Here is a 21217-nt window from a genome sequence, read left to right as displayed (position 1 = left end):
TGGGAGGCTTATTTAGAATAGTGCGATACAGTGCCTTTGAATGGGATAACCGAGCTTAATGACCATGGAAATCTCTTTACATGGCACAGAAGGAGTGAGGTAATGAGGGAACATACTGTACCAAAAGGCAGATACTTAAGGGCATGTCCTCCAAATATGGAGGAAGGTACATACATGGCAACAGGTCCACCAACAGGAGGAGAGAGTAGAGGGACACACTTTAGCAAGCTTATCGGGAGCAAGGTACCATCAGTAGTGTACACCTTGTATGCTTTTTCTTCGATCAAATGTGGATAATGAACTGGAGGCTAATTTTTTCCCTAATTTTCTATCAGAATAATCCTCCTTAGGTTGGGGGGCTCAAGTCTTTCTTTCACTCTGTCTCATGTCTGCGTCCATAGTCCAGGGTGGCATCCAGGTTGACGTTATAGAGCATAAAAATCATGCCTTTATGCAAAGTGGAGGATCGGCACAATTTCTCATAGAACATAGATATGCAAGGTGGGAGAGAGTTTAATAAGGGGACATCTTCCCAGTTTAGAGATTGCCCACACGCCAAAGATAGGCGAAAAGTAGAGATATCTGGTTTCAAAATCAGATCAAGAGAGTGAGGACGGTGGGGCAAAGGAGGCTACAATTTGGCTAAGGTGAGCAGCTCAGTAATAGCCCAGTAATACTTTTCATTTTGGGGACACCATGGCCACCACAATTGGTAGGCTTTTTGAGTAGGGCAAGTCTGACCCTGGCTGTGACCATAGCAAATAAAGGCCCTCATTCAGAGCCGTACGCTCTGAGCAGAGCGCACGCTCTGAATGAGGGCCGGGCTCCATTTTCATGGAGCGTCCTCCTGGACGCTCGTATAGCTGTGGGTCACCACCCACAGGCTTTACGAGCGTGCTTTTTTTAATGGCCGCGATGGTCGAGACCATCGCGACCATCGAAATTGCGAGCCGGAGCCTGCGGTTGAGGTTTTCAACCGCAAGCTCCGGAGTGATTTTGGCTCTATCAGAGCCAAAATCACTCCCACTGACATCACTAGTGATGTCAGTGGGCCGGCTTCTGACGGGAGGCGTTCCCGTGGGAACGCCTCCGGCAGGGAGGCACGCCCCCGGCACGCCCACCAAAGGGGGCGTGCTGTCAATCAACATTGACAGCACGCCCCCTTTGATCGGACACAACGAGCGAAGGACTTTCCTTCGCTCGTCGCGTCTGGCGCATGCGCACGACGGAGCTCCCTCCGTCGTGCGCATGCTCAGTCCATAACATCGACCCACTTGCGAGCGGACAGCCGCTCGCGAGTGGGTCTGAATCAGGCCCAAAGTTAGCTAGACACTTTTGAGTAGAGGAAAGCTCAGTGAGAGAGACTCGCAAATGGTGCATCTGGAAGTAATGTAGGAGTTTAGGGAGAGTGTTAATTTTATTGGCAATGATTCTGCCCAGCCGCAAAAAAATAATCATGGAGCACCAATAGAACAATTCAGCCTTAATTTTGGCAAAGAGCCCTGGATAATTCTCTAAGTTAAGGGAATTGTAAGAGTCAGTAATATAGTAACACAAGTGTTTTCTTTTCTTCTTTTGCCTATGGAAATTGAATTGAGAGGTGAGAGAGAGAACGAGAGAGAGGTTTAAAAGTGTAGCTTCTGGTTTTATTAAATTTATTTTATACCCAGAGAGGGAGCCATAATTATTCAAGATTTTGAACAGGTTAGGACGACAGGCCGTTGATTGTTGCAGGGTAAGCAAAATGTAATCTGCAAATAGGGACAGCTTATTCTCAAGGTCCCCCTTCTGCATACCTCTAATGTCGATGGATGCTCGAATGATAGCTGCAAGGGTCTTAATGACTAGGGTGAAGATAATTGGAGAGCAGGGAGAAGCTCTGTCGTGTGCCATTTGTGATAGAGATAGAATCAGAAGGAGAACTATTGACCATCTCCCTACCCGAGGGCTGAGTATACAAGGCTTTGACCCCTGTGAGAAAATTACTTAAAAGACCAAAATATTTTAAGGCAGGTTTAGAAATTGCTAGGAGATTTGGTCAAAACCCTTCTCCACATCAAGCGTTGATAAAATCGACAGTCTTTATTGCATTAAATACATCGATCAGGTCAGTAGTCCTTCTCTTGTTGCCTCTAGATTGGCTGCCTGGTATGAAACCCACCTAGTAATGGACCCATGAAGGCAAGACAGAGGCCCTGATTCAGAGCCGGACGCTCTGACAGAGCGCTCGCTCTGAATCAGGGGCGTCCCTCTTACTTTTTGGAGCGACCTCCTGGCCGCTCGCATAGCTGTGTTACCACCCACAGCTATAGCGAGCGACCAGAATGATGGTCAAGACCATCGCGACCATCGGGCTTGCGACGAGACCCTAAGGTAGGGTCTCGTCTGCCGCAAGCCCTGGAGTGCTTTTGGCTCTATCAGAGCCAAAAGCACTCCCACTGACATCACTAGTGATGTCAGTGGGGCCGGCCCCAGGCGGCCTCCGTCTGGGCAGCCACGCCCCCGGCACGCCCACCAAAGGGGGCGTGCTGTCATTCACCATCGACAGCATGCCCCCTTTGGTGCGAGACCCATAACGACGGCTTGGCCGTCGTTATTCGGGTCTCGCGCATGCGCACGACGGAGCCGCCTTCGTCGTGCGCATGCGCACTTGGGCAACATCGACCCGCTCGCGAGTGGGTCTGAATCAGGCCCAGAGTTCAGTCTTATTTGCAAGGATATTTGCGTATAACTTGATGTCATTGTTAAGCAAGGAGATAGGATGATAGCTAGCACTTGATTGGATTTTTTTGCCCTCCTTATAGATGATCGAGATACAAGTATCAAGGGATTCTGTAGGCCAAGTTACACCTTAAAAAATGGATTTAAAGAGGGTGTGGAGCATGCAGGGGCTAATATATTTTATTTTAAAGTTAAAGGAAGAATATATTAAAATCATGTAGTCAAGGAACAACCTGAAAGCCTTCATTTTAAAAATAGAACTTTACTTGACAAACTGGTTTAAGAAAAATGTTTATTTTTTTTTGTGTAGCAAGCATTTCTTCCCTTGCTTAAAGGGTATAACTCTGAAGTCTATGCTGTACATGTAGTTTTCGGTGGCATCCACATGATATTGCTTGTTTACAAAAATGTATGAAAGACCAAACTAATATTCTGTCCTTTTTGAAAAATAACCTCCAACCTACCAGGAATTAAAGGTTATTCCTGGCAGAATGTCTGTCCTGGTAAAAAATAAAAAGTGTGAAATAAGAATTTAGACCCTAAAGGTGCATACACACGTAACGATTTTATTACCAACAATTTTCTGTCAGATTATCTGTCAGATTTTTTTAAAGTGTAATGAATGATTTTTTGAACTACAAACGATTTTTGTAACTTCCCTTAATGAAAATCGTTCAGTTGGTCACTCAAAATGAACTACAAACGGGAACGCGCATGAACGATAATCGTTCATCCTTATAACTCAAACTGAACGATTTTTTCAATGATTGAAAGATAACGACGTCGTTATCGTTAAAACGTTCAAAAATCGTTACGTGTGTATGCACCTTTAGGGGTATATTTACTAAAGTGCGAATTTTTCGAAGTGGAGATATTGCCCATAGCAACCAATCAGATTCTAGCCATTATCTTCTAGAAGGTGCTAGATAACTTAAGTAGAGTCTGATTGGTTGCTATGGGCAACATCTCCACTTCTAAAAACCCACACTTTAGTAAATAAACCCCTTAAAGAGAGCAGGATATATACCAGACTATTACATGAACCTGACTTGATTCAAACTGTCAGTTGTCAATCTTAACCAATGACAAAGATAATAATGTACTATCCTTTTAAAATCACCCCAATAAAAATTATCCATTTCAACTGTACTTGAAAAGAGGTTTTATGGTACTTATTGTTAAACTAATTTCTCTTAATCCATCTTTGCTTAGTTTTTAACTAACAAAGCACACTGGAGTGCATAGAAAAAAACAGAGAGCAAAAAAAGAATATAGGGGCGAGAACGGAGTGTCCCCCAGATGGAATCTGAGAAATGGCTTTAACAGAACGAAAACAAATTATTTTCCTCTTTCATTCTATCTAGGGGACCCTGATAACCTTGGGGACGTTGTAATGCTACTACAAGAGGAGGGTACATTCAAATGCATTGGTATGCAAAACTGGCCATCCAGTTAGCGCCATTGAAACCCAACACAGTGAAACAAAAGAAACAAGAAAAAAAAGACTCCCAACTGTGTTACATAGACTGTCTGGTTGAATGGGTGAAAACATCAGGCATCCATATTTAGTCAGCAGCTTGTGCATAGCAGAACAACCGGGAGGCAATTCATTTCACGCAAGGAAGATGATCAAACATATTATACCTGTACACAATAGATTCCACACAGCTACAGAAAAACTTACCCACTCCAATGGCTTTAAAATTGAAACTGAGCACCCACTATGGAGCAGTATAAAGAGCAGCAAGAGTACAATCAAGTTAGTAGTTTAGCATTAGTACCAAGTCCAGCTCCCTCTACTTCAAGGTTTCAGTGTCCCCAGATAGGATGAAAGAGAAATCTTATTTCCAGTATTGTTTTTGCAGACTGTAAGAAGACTTTTTCAAGAATATCTCTGTAATGATTTGTTTGTTTGCAGGCTGAATTGAAAATGGGAGTTATGTCAAGCAGCAGACAAGGCATGGACTTCCATTATAGTAAGTATTGTTTCTTTAACAGGATACTTATTATTAGACTACTGTTCTTTTCAGAAGCTTTCTTATGTTCCCCTACTGCACGTTGAACTTTATTTGTCTTTGAAATGTGTTCTAGTTCTAACTGACAATTAGCAGTCACATCTTATTTGTATAATAAAACTAATAAATAAATTGGTAAATGTAGCCTGCCAGGGAGGAAACAGAATCAGGACATTTTAATCCATGGCGACGCTTCTAAGTGGTGTCTAAAAAATCTTTAAAAAAACCCCAGTAGTTTATTTGCACTTTCCTGGCTGCCTACTGATTTGCATTTGGGTCAATTACTACTTTGTGTCTGGTTGCGTTTAGGTTTGTAAGGTGTGAAGACAGCCAAGCTCCCTTAAACGTGTATGTAATGGTTCTGCATAACTACACGTGACTTTGTATGTGTACATCAGCTGGTTTAGGAAGCCTGGTAATTGCTGTAGTTGGTGGAAGTGAGTTTACAGGATACTTATTATTCGACTACTGTTCTTTTCAGAAGCTTTCTTATGTTCCCCTACTGCACGTTGAACTTTATTTGTCTTTGAAATGTGTTCTAGTTGTAACTGACAATTAGCAGTCACATCTTATTTGTATAATAAAACTAATAAATAAATTGGTAAATGTAACCTGCCAGGGAGGAAACAGAATCAGGACATTTTAATCCATGGTGACGCTTCTAATACCCCTTTCAGACATCTCGAGAAGCCCAGGAATTTGACCTGCCTCAGCCAAATTCCCGGGTAGCCGCCCCTTCAATCGACCAGGGTTTATCCCGGGACTTAAGTCCCGGGAAATTACCCTGCTCGTGTCTGAATGGTGCTACCTGGGAATTTACTACTCTTCGGCTGCACCAAGCAGCCTTTACATTGACAGCGCAGAGCGTCCTATAGGACGCTCTACGCTGCTGCTCACCACCCCCAGCGCCGGTGGCTGTGGCGCTGACAACTGAGTCAGCAACCATGGTCGGGGCCTCACACCGGCACTGGAGACCGTGGTGGTTCGCAGCCACAGCGGGCTGCCCGCACTCCCGCTGGACCACCAGGGTAGATGGGAGTTATTTTATTAACTATTTAATAGAGGCTGCCCTTTGATTGGACGGCTGCCTGCTGCATGATGATGACATCATCAGCGGCAGCCGGAATGGGGATAGCTTAGGAAGAGCAGAGGAGAGGCAGGTAATATTTAAAACTAAAAAACCTGGCTTATGTCTAAAAGGGGTCTAGCTGGGAATTTCCCAGGTAGACACTGTAGTGTGAAAGGGGGGTCTCGACCAAATACCTGGGAATTTGCACACGAGAAATAAATTCCCGGGTCTGAGCAGGAAATTTCCCTGGTTGTATGTCTGAAAGGGGTATTAGGGGTGTCTAAAAAAATCTTTAAAAAAAAAAAAAAACCAACAGTTTATTTGCACTTTCCAGGCTGCCTACTGATTTGCATTTGGGCCAAATACTACTTTGTGTCAGGTTGTGTTTAGATTTGTAAGGTGTGAAGACAGCCAAGCTCCCTTAAACGTGTATGTAATAGTTCTGCATAACTACACGTGACTTTGTATCTGTACATCAGCTGGTTTATGAAGCCTGGTAATTGCTGTAGTTGGTGGAAGTGAGTTGCAACAACCCCACTGCAAAATGAGAGGTTATTAGTGCCACTGTATTGTATACCTGCTTACCATTTATTTATTAACATTTACTTATATAGCGCCAGCATATTCCATTGTGCACCTGCATATTAATTGGTGCACCTGGTTTCTGCTGTTGCTATGAGCCAAGATAATATGCAATCCTCACAACTTCTTAAAAGTTGTGTAATGGTTATTTATTAAATTTGCCTCTAATCCTGTTTACTGAAGCCAAGAACCAGGTTGCTCTAAATTGTGCTGGTTTTCCCTAGAGAAAAGCTGTTAACAGCTGCCAGTGAAACTCTATGGAGCTGCAGCTATCAGAGTCGTGGATAGAGTTTAGTCCTCCAGCGCCGACAGCTGGTTAACCTGGAGTAACCTTTTTAAATGCTATTTTTAAATTGCATATTGTCAGTGCTGTTGTCATGCACAATTAGTGCAGCTGCAAGCAAAAACAAAAAACTGTGTGCACCCTCTTGCAGCTATAGTGATGGCTAATGTTGGCGTTCCTTAGTGCCTAGACACAGATGTGCTACTGTTTTTCTTTTCACATGTGAGGTGGGGGGATGGGGGAAACGGAAGAAAAAACAAATCCACTAGTGTGCACCATGGACTAACATGTTGTTTTGCAGGGAAGCCTATGGACCTGATGATGAGTGCAGGATTCATGCCTTCCATCTAATAACAGTACAATTTGTCTTGGTAATAAATTAACATGAAGATTCACCAGATACAAGATATAGATGCCTATGTATCAAAGCTTGATGAGAGATAAAATTGTGAGAGAAAAAGTATTAACCAATAAGCTCCTAACTGTCATTTTTCAAACACAGCCTATAAAATGTAAGTTAGAAGCTGATTGGTTGCTGATTTATATCACATCAAACTTTGATACATAGGTTCCTGAGTAAATTAAATCCTGGTAGTGACTCTTGCAATCCAAAATGGAACAAACCCAAACAAATTTGTAATAAACGCACCACTGTTCACTACATGCTATTCAAATCCTGCTACAAAAATGCCCTCAGCATTAATTAGGCAAGAATGGGCGGCCATCAGTCAGTACGTGGCCCAGAAGTTGATTGACAGCATGCCAGGGCGAATTGCAAAGGTCTTGAAAAAGAAGGGCCAACACTGCAAATATTGACTCTTTGCTTAAACTTAATGTAATTGTCAATAAAAGCTTTTGACACTTATGAAATGCTTGTAATTTTACTTCAGTATACCATAGTAACATCTAACAAAAAGGTCTAAAAACACTGAAGCAGCAAACTTTGTGAAAACCAATACTTTTGTCATTCTCAACTTTTGGCCATGGCTGTACACTCTTGGGTCTACACATGGGTTATATACATGAACCATTAAATGTGGATTGGTGAAGTTCTTTGTTCCCACGGTTGATGTTGAGACGTTGAACACTTGTTATACTGCTGTTCACGCAATAATGGCAACTGCACCACTCAGCGTTCTTCCTTTATTGCTCAGCAGTAAACTTCCTATATATTAATATTTTTAATGGTTTTAGTTGAGTTTGATTACATGAAATTAGAATTGTGACTACAATCCACCTTGTTTTATTTTACAAGTTTTTAAGCCAGTATCTGCTTCAGCAAAGCTTTACATCAACCCAAATGCAGAGCTGGAGTTGACAACACCAAAGTTAGATTGGGACATGGAGGTTCAGCATATCGCAATAGAACTAACCAAACCACAGGTAAGTGTTACTTAGTTGGACTTTTGTGTATATGTCACAGAGAAGGTGTATGCTGGGCAGGCTTCTCCCAAGAGGGCACAGAGTTGTGCAAGATGTGATTGTCAATTGTTTTAATTAGTGTGATTTGTATCATATGTGCAAGTTTGGTCATTGCTGTGAGTGAAGTAAGTTCTTGTAATGATTGAAAAAAAAAAAAAAAAAATATACCTGCTATTTTGGTGACATCCTCCATATCTGTGCATTTGTTTTTCAGACGAAAGTCATTTTTTAATATCTATTTTTATTGATGATGTACGTTGGTATATTACAGTTTCTTGCAAAAGCTGTGGAATGACTAGAATGACAAAAATAGCATGTCTTTGTCTTAGTCTATCTTCCCCTTGCTAGTAAGTAGAGGTGCCTCTCCCGACTTCCCTGGTTTTTTGCAACCATTTAATGAGGAATATTGGGTTCATGGAATAGAAAATTTGCCACCGCAGTGATTCTAGTATGATGGTGGTGGATCATTAACACTCTTGCCATTAGCAGCTCAGCCAATCACAATCAGTTTTCCACTGTAGCTGAACTGTAATTGACCAGTTTACTCAAAAATACAGGTTAATTCAATTTCTGTTGCTGTGAGTAAAAAAAAATGGTATCCAGATGACATGTCGACACCAAATGGTCGACATGGTCAAAAGGTTGACAGTGCAAAAGGTCAACAGGTAACAAAAGGTCGTCAGCGACCAATGGTCGACACGCCAATTATTTTTTGTTTTTCTCCCCAACATTTTCTACGTTAGGCACTTGGGGGAGAGTTAAGGCTAGGCTGCCGGAGGGGACGGTTAGGTGATGGTTAGGTTTAGGTACTTGGGTTAGGCACCAGAAAGAGGAGGAGGGTTAGGATTAGTATTAAAATACAAAAAAAATTGTCGACCATATGTGTGTCAACCATGTGTGCCTGTTGACCTTTTGCTGCGCGCTCAAAAACAATCTTTATAGTCCCATGGAAATGTATGTAAAGTTTTAATATAATATGATGTCTATTAAACATTCAACAAGTCAGCATATACTGTCACAAAATAATACACAAGTATAAAAAAGATTATCCATTTATAGGTAAACAGTATTTTACTTTGTAGCGAGTTGTGTTGCAGTCAGAAAAGTGTAACTGTTCATACAATAAAATATAAAAATATAAAAAGGTTCCAAAATAAAAAAACTTTTGTCAGTCGATCTTTTGATCCTGTCAACCTATACATTGTTGACCAATACCTGTCGATCTCTTATACCACACCCCAAAAAAATTAACAGTTATGGGAAGAGCTATTCATGTCAATGAACTAGTAATTTCAGTAGTGTTTCGACCTGTAGCACACCTTTCCATTGAAAAAAAATAAACTGTGTCAAGGGTGGTGACATGCTTCGAATGTACTGAAATTGATGAAACAGTGTCCAAAAAAAAGTGTTGAAATGCAAACAAAGTATGAACAAAGATGGCAATGGGCACACAAGGGCAGATTCAATTAGCCGCAGCATTTACCGTGCGGCCAAATCCAGAGCTATTCAAATATTAGGCAATTTCCAACACTGTAAACCCACGGCTAACGCACGTTAGCCCCACATATTCCGGGTTAAGTGCCCTGAATCTATGGGTTACCCCACACAATGAGCCCCAGAAGGTGCTTTTAACACAGAATTGTTTTCCATGCAGCTCCTGAGACTGCTAGGAAGAATTTGCGTTGAGTGCACCCTCTGGGGCTTACCACGTGGGGTAGCGACCCTAAATCAAATAGCTCTGGGCACACCTTTAGCCACTAATTGAATCTACCCCAAGGTGTTTTATATCCATATATAGCTTTGCACTTGCATTTATAAATGCAGGTCATGTACAGTATTAAACACTTGTGAGTCAGGTCAGTTGAGCTCTCATTTTCCTGTGAAGGCTTTTTCAATTGTATCGTCTAAAATAGTGTTTTAATACTTTGTCTGCTGCTTAGTCAGTCTTACCTTCCATGCATACTTTCTTTGTAGTATCTGAGCATGATTGACTTGCTGGAGTCTGTGGATTACATGGTTAGGAATGCACCGTACCGAAAGTACAAACCAGCTGTAATGCTGAATGAAGACTACAGCAAGTGGTATGTTGGTACTTTGTAAAATCTTCCATCCACTTTCCTATGATATGGCTCTGTTTATAATGATTTAGGGGTCTATTTACTAAGCAGTGATAAGAGACAGAGTGAAAAGTGATAAGGTGCCAGCCAATCAGCTCCCAACTGTCATTTTTCAAACACAGCCTGTGAGATGACAGTTGGGAGCTGATTGGCTGGCACTTATCACAGACTTATCACTTTTCACTCTGTCTCTTATCACTGCTTAGTAAATAGACCTCTTAGACCTATTACATAGCATTTCTTTCTTAAAAGGACATGTCTTGGATTATCAAAATGTACTCCAAACTGTCCTGATTTTCTCATTCAGAATATTGGGAGCTACTCATACATGTTGGTAGACTTTTAGGTTAGTTAACTTAGTACATTTAAGGTAACATTTAAAATGGATAACGTTACTCTTTTATTTTGTATAACCTTTGTAAACATGTAAATCTATTTTGCTTCATTTATTGGTAAAAGCTTGTATAAACGACAGCATCACACTGATTCACTGCATTCGCTTGACTAGTGCTAATGATAAATAATGCCTACGTGGTACGATCTCCACCCCCTGTACCGTCAGTGCCTGAGGTAGGTCTGTTTCAACTGCAATTGCAATATTTTAGTTCTTGATTTCTTGCTTTATAACATGTTTTGGCTGCAGGTGGAAGTATGCCATTACTAGCATCTTGGAAGTCCATGTGAGAAGAACAACACGTTCATGGTCTTGGAGCAACATAGCACAACACAGAGAAAACCTAAAAGCCTACAAGAATGCTTATAAGACCAAACTGACCCAGACAAAGGTTCATGAGGAAACTCTGAAGCACCTACAGGTTACTATGGTTTCCCTAGCCTTATAATGTACATGCTGCTCACATGCTAAGCCTGTTTTTTTTTTGTCAGTGCTGCTCAATCAGAGTCAGGGATGCGTTGTCAAGATCTTAGTTCAGATGTGAACTTTTTTATTCTTGGTAATATTGTTTGTTTACTAGTATTAACCTTAGCAGAATGGTTAACAGTTTATGCTTGTCAGCATTAATGTATGCAGAAGGGAGGAGATTGGCAACTTCAGTACTTGAATAGAGTTAATGAATGGTTTGACAGCATATATGCTATAAACACCAAAGATTTATAAAGTGGTTTCCAGCATACAGTTCTGTAGTTAAGAATGTATTTATAATTTCATATATTGCCAATCCACATACTACACTGAATGGTGTTACTGCTTAAATATTTACAATATATTTTATTATTTTATTTACATTTTTGTACTTCTAGGTTATGGAAAAACAACTTGATGTGTTTAATATAATCCTAGCCAGACAGCAAGCTCAAGCAGAGGTAATACATTTCATCTGTTTATATATGTACTTACCTGTTATCATATTGAATGTTTAAACAATGGTAGGGACACATGCATAGCCTGACACCGGGCTGCTGGAGGGGGTGTGGTCAAGCATGGAGTGTCAGACTTAGGGGTCTATTTACTAAGCCTTGGATAGAGATAAAGTCCCAAGCAATCCGCTCCTAACTTTCATTTTCAAACACAGCCTGTGTCATGGCAGTTAGGAGCTGATTGGCTGGGACTTTATTTTCATCAAAGGCTTAGTAAATAGACCCCTTAGCACTTTAACAGCTGTTCAATTAAAAATAAGCAGTAACCTTACTGAGCTGGATATCACACCTGCACACTTATACAGTGACTGATGCCTAAATTATATTGATCATGTCAGTGGCATGATTATTTAGGGGCCCTTTGGTGCAACTTGCTTCATCCAGCTATGATTACCCAATAGCACGGTCAGGATGATATGTTACTGACATTCGGCAGCTGACTTACTAATACTCTACTTCCTAATCGGCTTCTAGTTTTATTGTAGCTTATTTTACAGTTACATAAAGGCACACAATGAATGCTACATCTCCACTGTGCACTTAGGGGTATATTTACTAAAGTGAAGGTTTTTGGAAGTGGAGATGTTGCCTATTGCATCAGATTCTACTTAACTTTTATCTAGCACTTTACTAGAATAGCTAGAATTGGGTTGGGTATGTAAACCTGGCGACTGCATAGCCGCTTGGTGAAATGCCGATGCCGGAAGATCGAAGAGTCAGAATCCCGACATCTAAGGTATGTTACCATATCCCTGCCCCTCTCCTCCCCCTCCCCCCCCCCCCTTCCCAACCCTAACCCTTCCTTAGGGGTGCCTAATACTCCTGGGGTGGTGCCTAACACTAAGTCCCCCCGGGGGTGCCTAAACCTAACCCCCCCCCCTGCCCGCACCCTAAACCTCACACTCCTGGGTGGGGGGGTGCCTAACCCTCCCCGGGGGTGCCTGACCCTAAGTCATCCCGGGGGTGCCTAAACCTAATACCGCCCCCTCCCCACGCGGCTAACACTAACCCTGTCCCCACTTGCTTTTGGTTGGGAAGCCGTCTGTGGGGATTCCGTCACCTGGCTAAAGATAAGCATCTGGATTTAGATGCCTATCTTTAGTCCTAAGTCGGGATATCGACGCCGGGATACCGTCAGACGGCTCCCCGGGTGTCGGTATTATAACTACATCCTCTATAATCTGAATAGTTACTATGGGCAATTTCTCCACTTCTAAAAACCCGCACTTTAGTAAATATACCCATTAGATTAGGAGGGATGTACAAAGCATGAAGGCACATGCAGTGGAGTACGTGTGTTAGATCAGCTCTGCTCTCTCTTGTTCTGAAGGGCTAGTGGCTACTTATGAGGGATTAGAGAGTATTTATATAATACAAATATATCTATGACAGGCGTTTATAAATATGCCATATTTTAAAATTGTTTATCATACTCATATCCTAGGTGGTACGGTCAGGCCAAAAGCTGTTGGCGAAAAAGTCCTCACAGAGTGGAGAGAAGAAAAGCGGAGGCTGGTTTGGAGGCTTCTGGGGAAAGAAAGAAGCCTCTAAAAAGGAAAACACTGATGAGCTTTCAGTTCCTGAACGTAATTCTTTTTCAATAAACTTATACAAGAACTACTATAATCTGCAGTCTTTATATGTCTTTTATTGAGTATCTACTTTGATACAGTATATGTAAAATTGCAATATTCTGTTAATGAAATATACAGTTTTTGTTGCTTGAGATAAATATTCAGAACTAGAATTTTTACATGATCCTATTTTTTTTTTATTTTAATGTGAACAGTTGAATTGTCCTAATAGAGGAGTTGGTTAGCTACAATCACTGTGAGGGGTGCTGATTATACAATATGTTGGAAAAGGAAATAACCAGGTTGGTGTGGGGTAAAGCCTTTGGTTGCTGCATGGCGCTAAAACTAAAACTTTGTTCCACCTGTAATATTAATGTAGAGTATAGTATATTATTGACATCATATATCAGTTTATGGATAAAATCCATATCCAGTATAGATAGATTCCAGTATATTAGCTTGTTGTTTTGCTACTTGTACTTCAATAATATCGCTTGTTATTGTTCGTAGTAGGTGCTTACATTTCCCTAATATACTTTCCAAACCATAATTAAAAGATTTTATGCTTTATAATAGGTGTGTGTATTTTTTTTAATGTTTTTTAATGTTTCTGTAAGGTAACAATATTGTCTACACTACACTACACTACATTACACTACATTGCTTTGCAGTCTGCAAGCAGAGATTTAGCTCTGCACATAAATTGTACTTAGCTTCTGAGACTCTGTCTAGAGCAGCTATTAGACACACAGTAGCCTTTGTTGAGTTAGTATGGTGCACGTGCACTTCCCAATCCTTATGAAGGTAAATGAATATTAAAGATACGTCATAGGACTAATGATAAGTATGGATAAAATAGTAGCCTGTCTTCTGAGAATTAATTGTTTCTGTGCCACAAATTGTTTCAGATATTGATGACCTCATGACCCCAGATGAAAAGAAGAAACTCTTTACTGCTATTGGTTACAGTGAAAGCTCTTACGACCTCAGATTGCCTAAAACAGTAAGGGAACCCCTACATGTATTTACATTGTAACATTTGCAGTACCAATAGATGTGTATTGCTGCAGTGAGCTGTAATCTATTTACATGATTAACATTTTAATGATATCCAAACACAAGCAGAGCCCAGTAGGATTATACAAAGTTAAAATAGGAGAAAAGCAATGGTGTATGCTTTTTGGTGCATCTAATCTGGTCAACTGGAATTGCTGATTGGCTGCAATGCATTTTTCTTGAAAAAAATAATCAACCTGCATTGACATTTGCAGTAATTTGCACTTGTATTATGTAAAAATGAGTACATACATACATACTGCATTTATCGTACAATGTAGAACACTGCTGCTAATTTTGGTAACTGTGAACCTGATTCAGCTTTGGGAATAGAGTAACCTATATCACGTAACTGTGCATCTTGGTAAAACCATGCTGCACTGCAGGTGGGGCAGATTTAAAGTGTGCAGAGAGAGTTAGATTTGGGAGGGGAGAGTCTCCAAACTGAGCTCTAAATTGCAGTGTAACAATAAAGCTGAGCAGTATTTGTGGGCTACATGCAAAAGCAGCCTGTATTTACCCCTCATACAAAACAAATGTATGTATTTGCACCCCTTGCATTGCAACATGGTTTGTCCAGGTACAGAGTTACTCTATTCCCCCCAAAGCTGAATTAGGCCCTGTATATGTTGAATAAGGCTGCAATGACACATTGGGAAATAACTTTTTTTTTCTTTGATTTCTAGTACGTTTCTAACATTCTGAGTTTCAAGCTTGTTAGCACATCTATAATCATCAGAGAAGATGTTACTGCACCAGAGACATTGAAAGTACAGATAATTGATCTCAGCACTAAAGTCTTCCAGAGGCCTGGAGCACAGGCTCTTAAGTGAGTCTTTATTGAGATGTACACACAGAGATATGTGTCTGTTTTGACGAGTTTGTTTACCAACAGGGGCAGTGAATTTAGGATGTTTGTGGGACATAATTTTGTACCTTTTTTCCATTCACTTTGTTTTATCTATCATGCTGTTGATTGACAATAGACCTTGGGGGATATAGATTGTAATTTTGGACATTGGAACTTAAAATAAACTAAAGTACTAATTCCACCCTCTTCCATATTCCCATCCTTCATACGGCCATATATATTATACAGGGACCAGTGATCCGCATTATAAATATAGTCATTTGCCTTCATCCTCTTACCCAGTCTGTTTGGAATTTGCTTAAGTACAACAAATCTTGCACCTCAGCAGTACAACCCTGGTCATTCTTCTTTAGCTCCATTCATCTTTAGCTCCATTGATTTGTCTGCAACTCTATCCTTTTGTGCCATCTCCAGGTGCTTGACAATAGCGCAATGAATTCAGATTTAATTGACACCACATTTCACTGCTCACACCCTTCCATTTTGAGTGTGACCAGTTGATGGATACAATTACTATTTTTACTACTTGAGCTTTCTATATGAATGTATTTCTATAGACAAACTAATTTTGCTTTCTTAATTTAGTGGGTATTATATTGATTGCTCTACTAAAACAGTCTGTTAAAGATTATGGAACATGAATGCATCATGGACTACGTTTAATTAGTCATCTGCTTTCTGCAATGTTCATGTGCCCAAAATGTACACAAATGTATAAGGTCTGTAAAATGGAACACCGCTTATGTGGGACTGTAAAACTCCTTGCTTCCTATTTGTCAGTCTTCTCATGCTGGTTACACACTGACAGTTATCGTTAGATAGGTTGGCAGGTCGGCAAGTTTTAGAGTCAGGAATATGTTAAAAGCACCTTAAAACCGAGAATCAAGACTAAATATCGAGTATGTGTAGGCGGAACTCCACGGTTTTCAAAGTATCACTCGCTGAAACAGCATGTTTGATCATTTCAGATGTCTAATGCATCTTTCGTCAGGATGAATACAAAAAAAAAAAAAATCTTGCCTTACTTATACCACCCAGTGTCAGCTTGAAATAATATTTCAAGCTGACACTGCGCGGTATAAGTAACGTAAGATTGTCTTTTTTTTGTATTCATTCTGACGAAAGATGCATTAAAGGACATCTCAAACGTTGATCATACATGCTGTGGTAGTGAGTGATACTTTGAAAACCGTGGAGTGCCGCTTAGACATACTTTTTTTATCTATTGGAATTCGTTTTCCCAGGAAGAAACCTAGGTATTTGGGTTATTAAGGCGGAGTTTTAAAAAAATTACAAGAGGCAGTGGCTCCTAGGTGCATTAGGTATCTTACCCCAGGTGTACAGACGCTGCGCACCACAGGTATATTCCGGTCAAACCGGACTACGAGTGAGATCTTGCAGGACCCAGCACTGTCAGTATCCCAACAACCCATGTAAACAATCAAAAATAGACAAAGCAGGGAATAATAAACAAGGCAAGGAGTAACAACCCGATCCCTACAAACCAAATATAGTGTAGAGCAGGGTCTTCAACCCGTGGCCCGCGGAGCTCTGTCGGGTGGCCGGCCGACCAGTCGGAGCTGTTCAACAGGCTCCATTTGCCGGGTTCCTGCTGAGACTTTGTTACCAGCGGGCGACGGCTCCCTACCTGCACCGCTCGTGAGCTCCGGCTCCCACAGTGTGTGCAGTGCACTATATGAGAGGAGTCATAACGTCTCTCCCATAGTTCAGACTGAAGAGTAGCCGGGCGGACTCGGAGGCAGTAGACGCGGGAGCCTGGTTTAAGGTAAGTTGTAGTATTTTTTTTTTTGTTTGTTTTAAGCGGCTTCACTACTGGGGGGCACTACAACTAGAGGGCATTACTATTAAGGGCACTACTACTAGGGCACATTTCTATTAGGGGCATTTCTATTAGGGGCACTAGTAATAGTGGCATTACTATTGGGGGCATTACTATTAGGGGCACTACTACTAGGGGGCATTTCTATTAGGGGCACTAGTAATAGTGGCATTACTATTGGGGGCACCACTACCACTAGGGGGCATTACTATTAGGGCATTTCTTTTAGGGGCACTAATACTGGGGGAATTACTAGTGGATGCACTTAATACTGGGGCACCACTAATGGGGGGCATTGCATAGGAGGCACTTCATAAGGGGCACCACTCCTGGGGGCACCACCACTACTGGGTACACTGCATAAGGGACATTACCACTGTGGGCTCTACATAAGGGGCAGCACTACTGGGGGGCACTGCATAAGGGGCACTACCACTGGGGGCACTGAATAAGGGGCACCACTACTGGGGACATTGAATAAGGGGTATTACCACTGTGGGTTTTGCATAAGGGGCATTAACACAACTGGGGGCACTCAGTGGGGCACTACCACTACTGAGGGCACGGCATAAGGGCCACCACTACTGAGGGAACTACATTAAGGGGCACTACCTCTACTGGGGGCATTGCATTAGGGGCACAAGTGCTGTGGGCATTGTGTAAGGGGCCCTGCTACTGTGGGCATTGTGTAAGGGGCCCTGCTACTGTGGGCATTGTCTATAAAGGGCACAAATGTGGGCATTGTGTAAAAGGGGCACTGCTGTGTGTCATACATGAATAAGGGACACGACTATGTGGTGTAATGTTAATTGGGTGAATCAAGATTGTGCTACTGTGTGGCCCTCGGACTTTGTTGTATTTTTTAATGTGGCCCACACTGTGTAAAATGTTGAAGACCCTGCTGTAGAGGCATGCATAACAAAACGCATCCTGCCATGCAGAACACTCTAAAGTGCATACAATATAATAATTGCAACCTGCCCTATAAAATACAATAAAGTTCATACACTATATTAAAATCCTGCCTCTAAAACAGTTGTGTGGAAGTAATGAAAGAAATTTTTTTTAAATAAAATATTAACAATTTAAAAAAAAAAAAACAGAGAAGCAATTCTATTATATTAGAAGAGTGGTTCGGTTTTGGCTAAATTCATTTAGGATCTGAAAACTCAGTCTTATTGGCTATCCGGCTATCACTCGTTTTGGATTGCCAATAAGATAAACCCGAACCTGCGATAATTTGGCGAAAAGAACTGAGTAGTGTGTTTACACATGTATCATACTTGCCAACTCTCCCTGGTTGTCAGGGAGACTCCCTGAAATAATAGCAATCTCCCCGACTCCCTGAAGAGCCTAGTAATCTCCCTGGTTGCACCTTATCCCTATTATATAGCTGTTATATTAAAAAAGCATAAAAAGAAAAACAGATTGAAAGGGATCATTAGTATAATTTCCCTGCATTGGGTATAAGGCACAATGATCCCTATAGCTACATGCATTTTCTGAAAAGTAAGTGCATTTTCATCAACATGTAGATCTTAGGAACTGCTTTGGGGCTCATTTACATTTGGATGTAAGTCAGTTCTATGACACGCCTCTCAGATGTAGCAGTACACGCCCACTTTACCTCTGCGCTCATAGGTGTTGTCTTCACAATCTCCCTGAATACTTTCTCAAAATTAGGTAAGTATTTATATTATGCAATCCTCTTAGATCTGACTGATTAGTCTAATTTTTCATTGCAATGCCAAAAACCTTCCCTTCATATTTTACAATAACCAACTAAGATCAATCAAAGGAGCCACGTGAAATTAAATGGGAACAGGAGATGGGAGTTGTTTATAGCTCTGCAGTCTGGTCTAATGCTGGCAGTACACCAGACCAACTTTCTTCCAACCATCCAACTAGTTGGTTGGTTGGAATGAAAATCTGGTAATACATGGGAGCAAATAACAATCACTAATTTGCTGCCTTCCTTCTGCACATTTTGTTCATATATAACATCTTGTATGCTGCTTTTACTATACTTTACCATTATGTGCACTAGACAGTATGCATCTTGCCTTCAATTATACGGTTTCATGTTATGATTATTTTGTTTCAATTACAGAGTTGAAGCCAAGTTGGACCATTGGTATGTAACAGGTCTGAAGCAACAAAATATTGTTCCATCTCTTGTAAGCACTATTGCTTCTGAGGAGTCGTCATCCCTCTTGAAAATCCATTTTGAGATTAATCCTGAAAACAGCACTGCTGATCAACTCCTGTTACTGCAGTCCCAGCCTGTGGAAGTTATTTATGATGCTGTAAGTTAGAGTGAGCGGTTATATAAAAGTTTTGTCTTTGATAATAGTAAATGTGAGGCCAAGCTCTAAGGACTCATTACTGTCGCTGAACTGTAAGCGCATTGGCCAATGGGGAAACAGCATGCATAAAATGAGACAGTCAAGGCAGACAGAATAAGTGCAGGCATAATCACAAAAACGGTAGGGAGGCCCCTGTTCATAAGAAATTACAATCCAGTGGGAACAAGGTAGAGCTGAGACAAGTGGAGTGAATGTAACTCAGAGTGTAGATTGGAACAGTAATGGAAATGTTTTAGTGTCAGTAGTATAGGTGAGAGCAGGATGGGCTTTAGTAAAGCGTTGCATTCTCAGTGAGTGTTCAGTGATTTGGAGTATGGGACAGAGTATGGTGAGGCTTTGTACGGAATTCTGTAGGTAGGTAGTGGCATGGGAGAATCCTTATAGGTGGGAGTGAGAGGTGATTATCAGAAGCGCTAAGACCAGAGGCTAAAATGGTGTTAATGGGAGTATTTCAATGTGAGGTTTGAGATGCATTCATGGGGGATGGTGTTCAGGGATCTGTAGGTGAGGGTGAATAATTTGAATAGAATTCCTGACGTTATGTTGGGCCAGTGTTGGAGCTTGCAGAGTGGAGAGATCACATCTTACCTTGGTGGGAGGACACACTGGTGGTGTGTAAAGACTTGGTTATAGGTTCTACTTGTGCATTAAGTTTATGAATTTGTTTAATTAGAATTGTGAAGGTGAAATGGGAAAGTACGTCTGAATTTTTTATGATTTCTTCTATACCCTCAATACTCAATATTAACCAATCTAAAATTGATATTGAATTTTGTCTCTGAACATTTCCCTTCCTTGATCTAGTGATCTCTGGTGTTTATAACCATATCTTAAATGTATATTTTAAAAGCAAGGTGCTCTATTAATGGCTTCAAATAAAGGTATCATTATTATTATCTTTATTTATATGATTCCACAAGTGTTCCGCAGCGCCTTACATAGTACATAAACAAATAAGTGACCAGTGACTTACAGTGCAGTACAATACAGGACAAGGACATGGATAATATACATTGCTACATTATCGACCATAACACCCACATAAGCAGAAGAGCATAAGCAACCAAGTGTTAGATGCCCTAGTGGGGAGTAAGAAGTAGATGAAAGTAAAGTACGGAGAAGCACAAGAGGATAGAGGGCCCTGCTCGTAAGAGCTTACATTTTAAAAGGGAGGGGCAGACAAACAGGAGTGACGCAGATGGGGCAGACGGGGAGGAAGGAGCATGTAGCAGCAAGTTAGGATGAGAGCTTGGAAGGCTTTGATGAAGTAGTGGGTCTTGAGTGCCCGTTTGAAGGAGTGTAGAGAGGTGCAGAGTCTGATGGGGAGAGGGAGGGAGTTCCAAAGGTGGGCAGCAACGCGGGCAAAATCTTGGAGGCGGTAGTGGCCGGAAGTAATCAGTTGGCATGAAAGGCGGCGTGCATTTGTTGAACGAAGAGGGCGGAAGGGAGATGAGATCAGAGATGTAAATGGGAGATGAATGGGTGAGGGCTTTGTAAGGGAGCATGAGAAACTTGAATTGGTTTCTGAAAGGGAAGGGGAGCCATTGGAGGGCTTGTAGGAAAGGGAAGGTTTATCTGAGTGTCTTTAAATTATAGTTAACAGTTTAAAGTAAGCAAATATTGGTCTGATCATATTGGGTATGCAATCCCTGTGCTGATAATGCCTGGCAGTCATCATCCCAGTAGTGGAAATCCTGACGCATGCAGGCATTCCTAACACCTACCCTAACTCTCCTCTCCCACAGAATAACCCTAACCGCAACGCCCCTCCACAAATCAAGTGGACATTTATATATGATTACCAAGTTTAAAGATTCTGCCAGCAATAAACCGTGGTTGCGTCCTCCCCCTCCGTGGTCGCGTCCTCCCAGTCAGCTCTGCCTTCGGCTTTCCTCATTGACTGGTACTGGGCGGAGGTGTGGCC

At 41.3% G+C, this 21217-nt stretch overlaps 1 protein-coding gene across 1 annotated transcript in view; it reads left to right on the top strand.

Moving 5' to 3' along the window:
• The window catches only part of VPS13C (vacuolar protein sorting 13 homolog C), a 452448-nt gene that overhangs the window by 131574 nt on the left and 299657 nt on the right, over positions 1 to 21217 (top strand). The window contains exons 12-20 of the mRNA XM_088446402.1: positions 4640 to 4697; positions 7926 to 8053; positions 10067 to 10173; positions 10853 to 11024; positions 11470 to 11532; positions 13031 to 13172; positions 14069 to 14163; positions 14903 to 15045; positions 19038 to 19233. Of these exons, the coding sequence (XP_088302528.1) occupies positions 4640 to 4697; positions 7926 to 8053; positions 10067 to 10173; positions 10853 to 11024; positions 11470 to 11532; positions 13031 to 13172; positions 14069 to 14163; positions 14903 to 15045; positions 19038 to 19233 (1104 nt within the window). The remainder of the gene's footprint in view (positions 1 to 4639; positions 4698 to 7925; positions 8054 to 10066; positions 10174 to 10852; positions 11025 to 11469; positions 11533 to 13030; positions 13173 to 14068; positions 14164 to 14902; positions 15046 to 19037; positions 19234 to 21217) is intronic.

Source organism: Taudactylus pleione, unplaced genomic scaffold (genome assembly GCF_031769625.1).
Source record: "Taudactylus pleione unplaced genomic scaffold, aTauple2 ptg000019l, whole genome shotgun sequence".
NCBI classification, from domain to species: Eukaryota; Metazoa; Chordata; class Amphibia; order Anura; family Myobatrachidae; genus Taudactylus; species Taudactylus pleione.
Note: the sequence above shows the minus strand (reverse complement) of the source record. Positions and strands in the feature narration are given on the sequence as shown.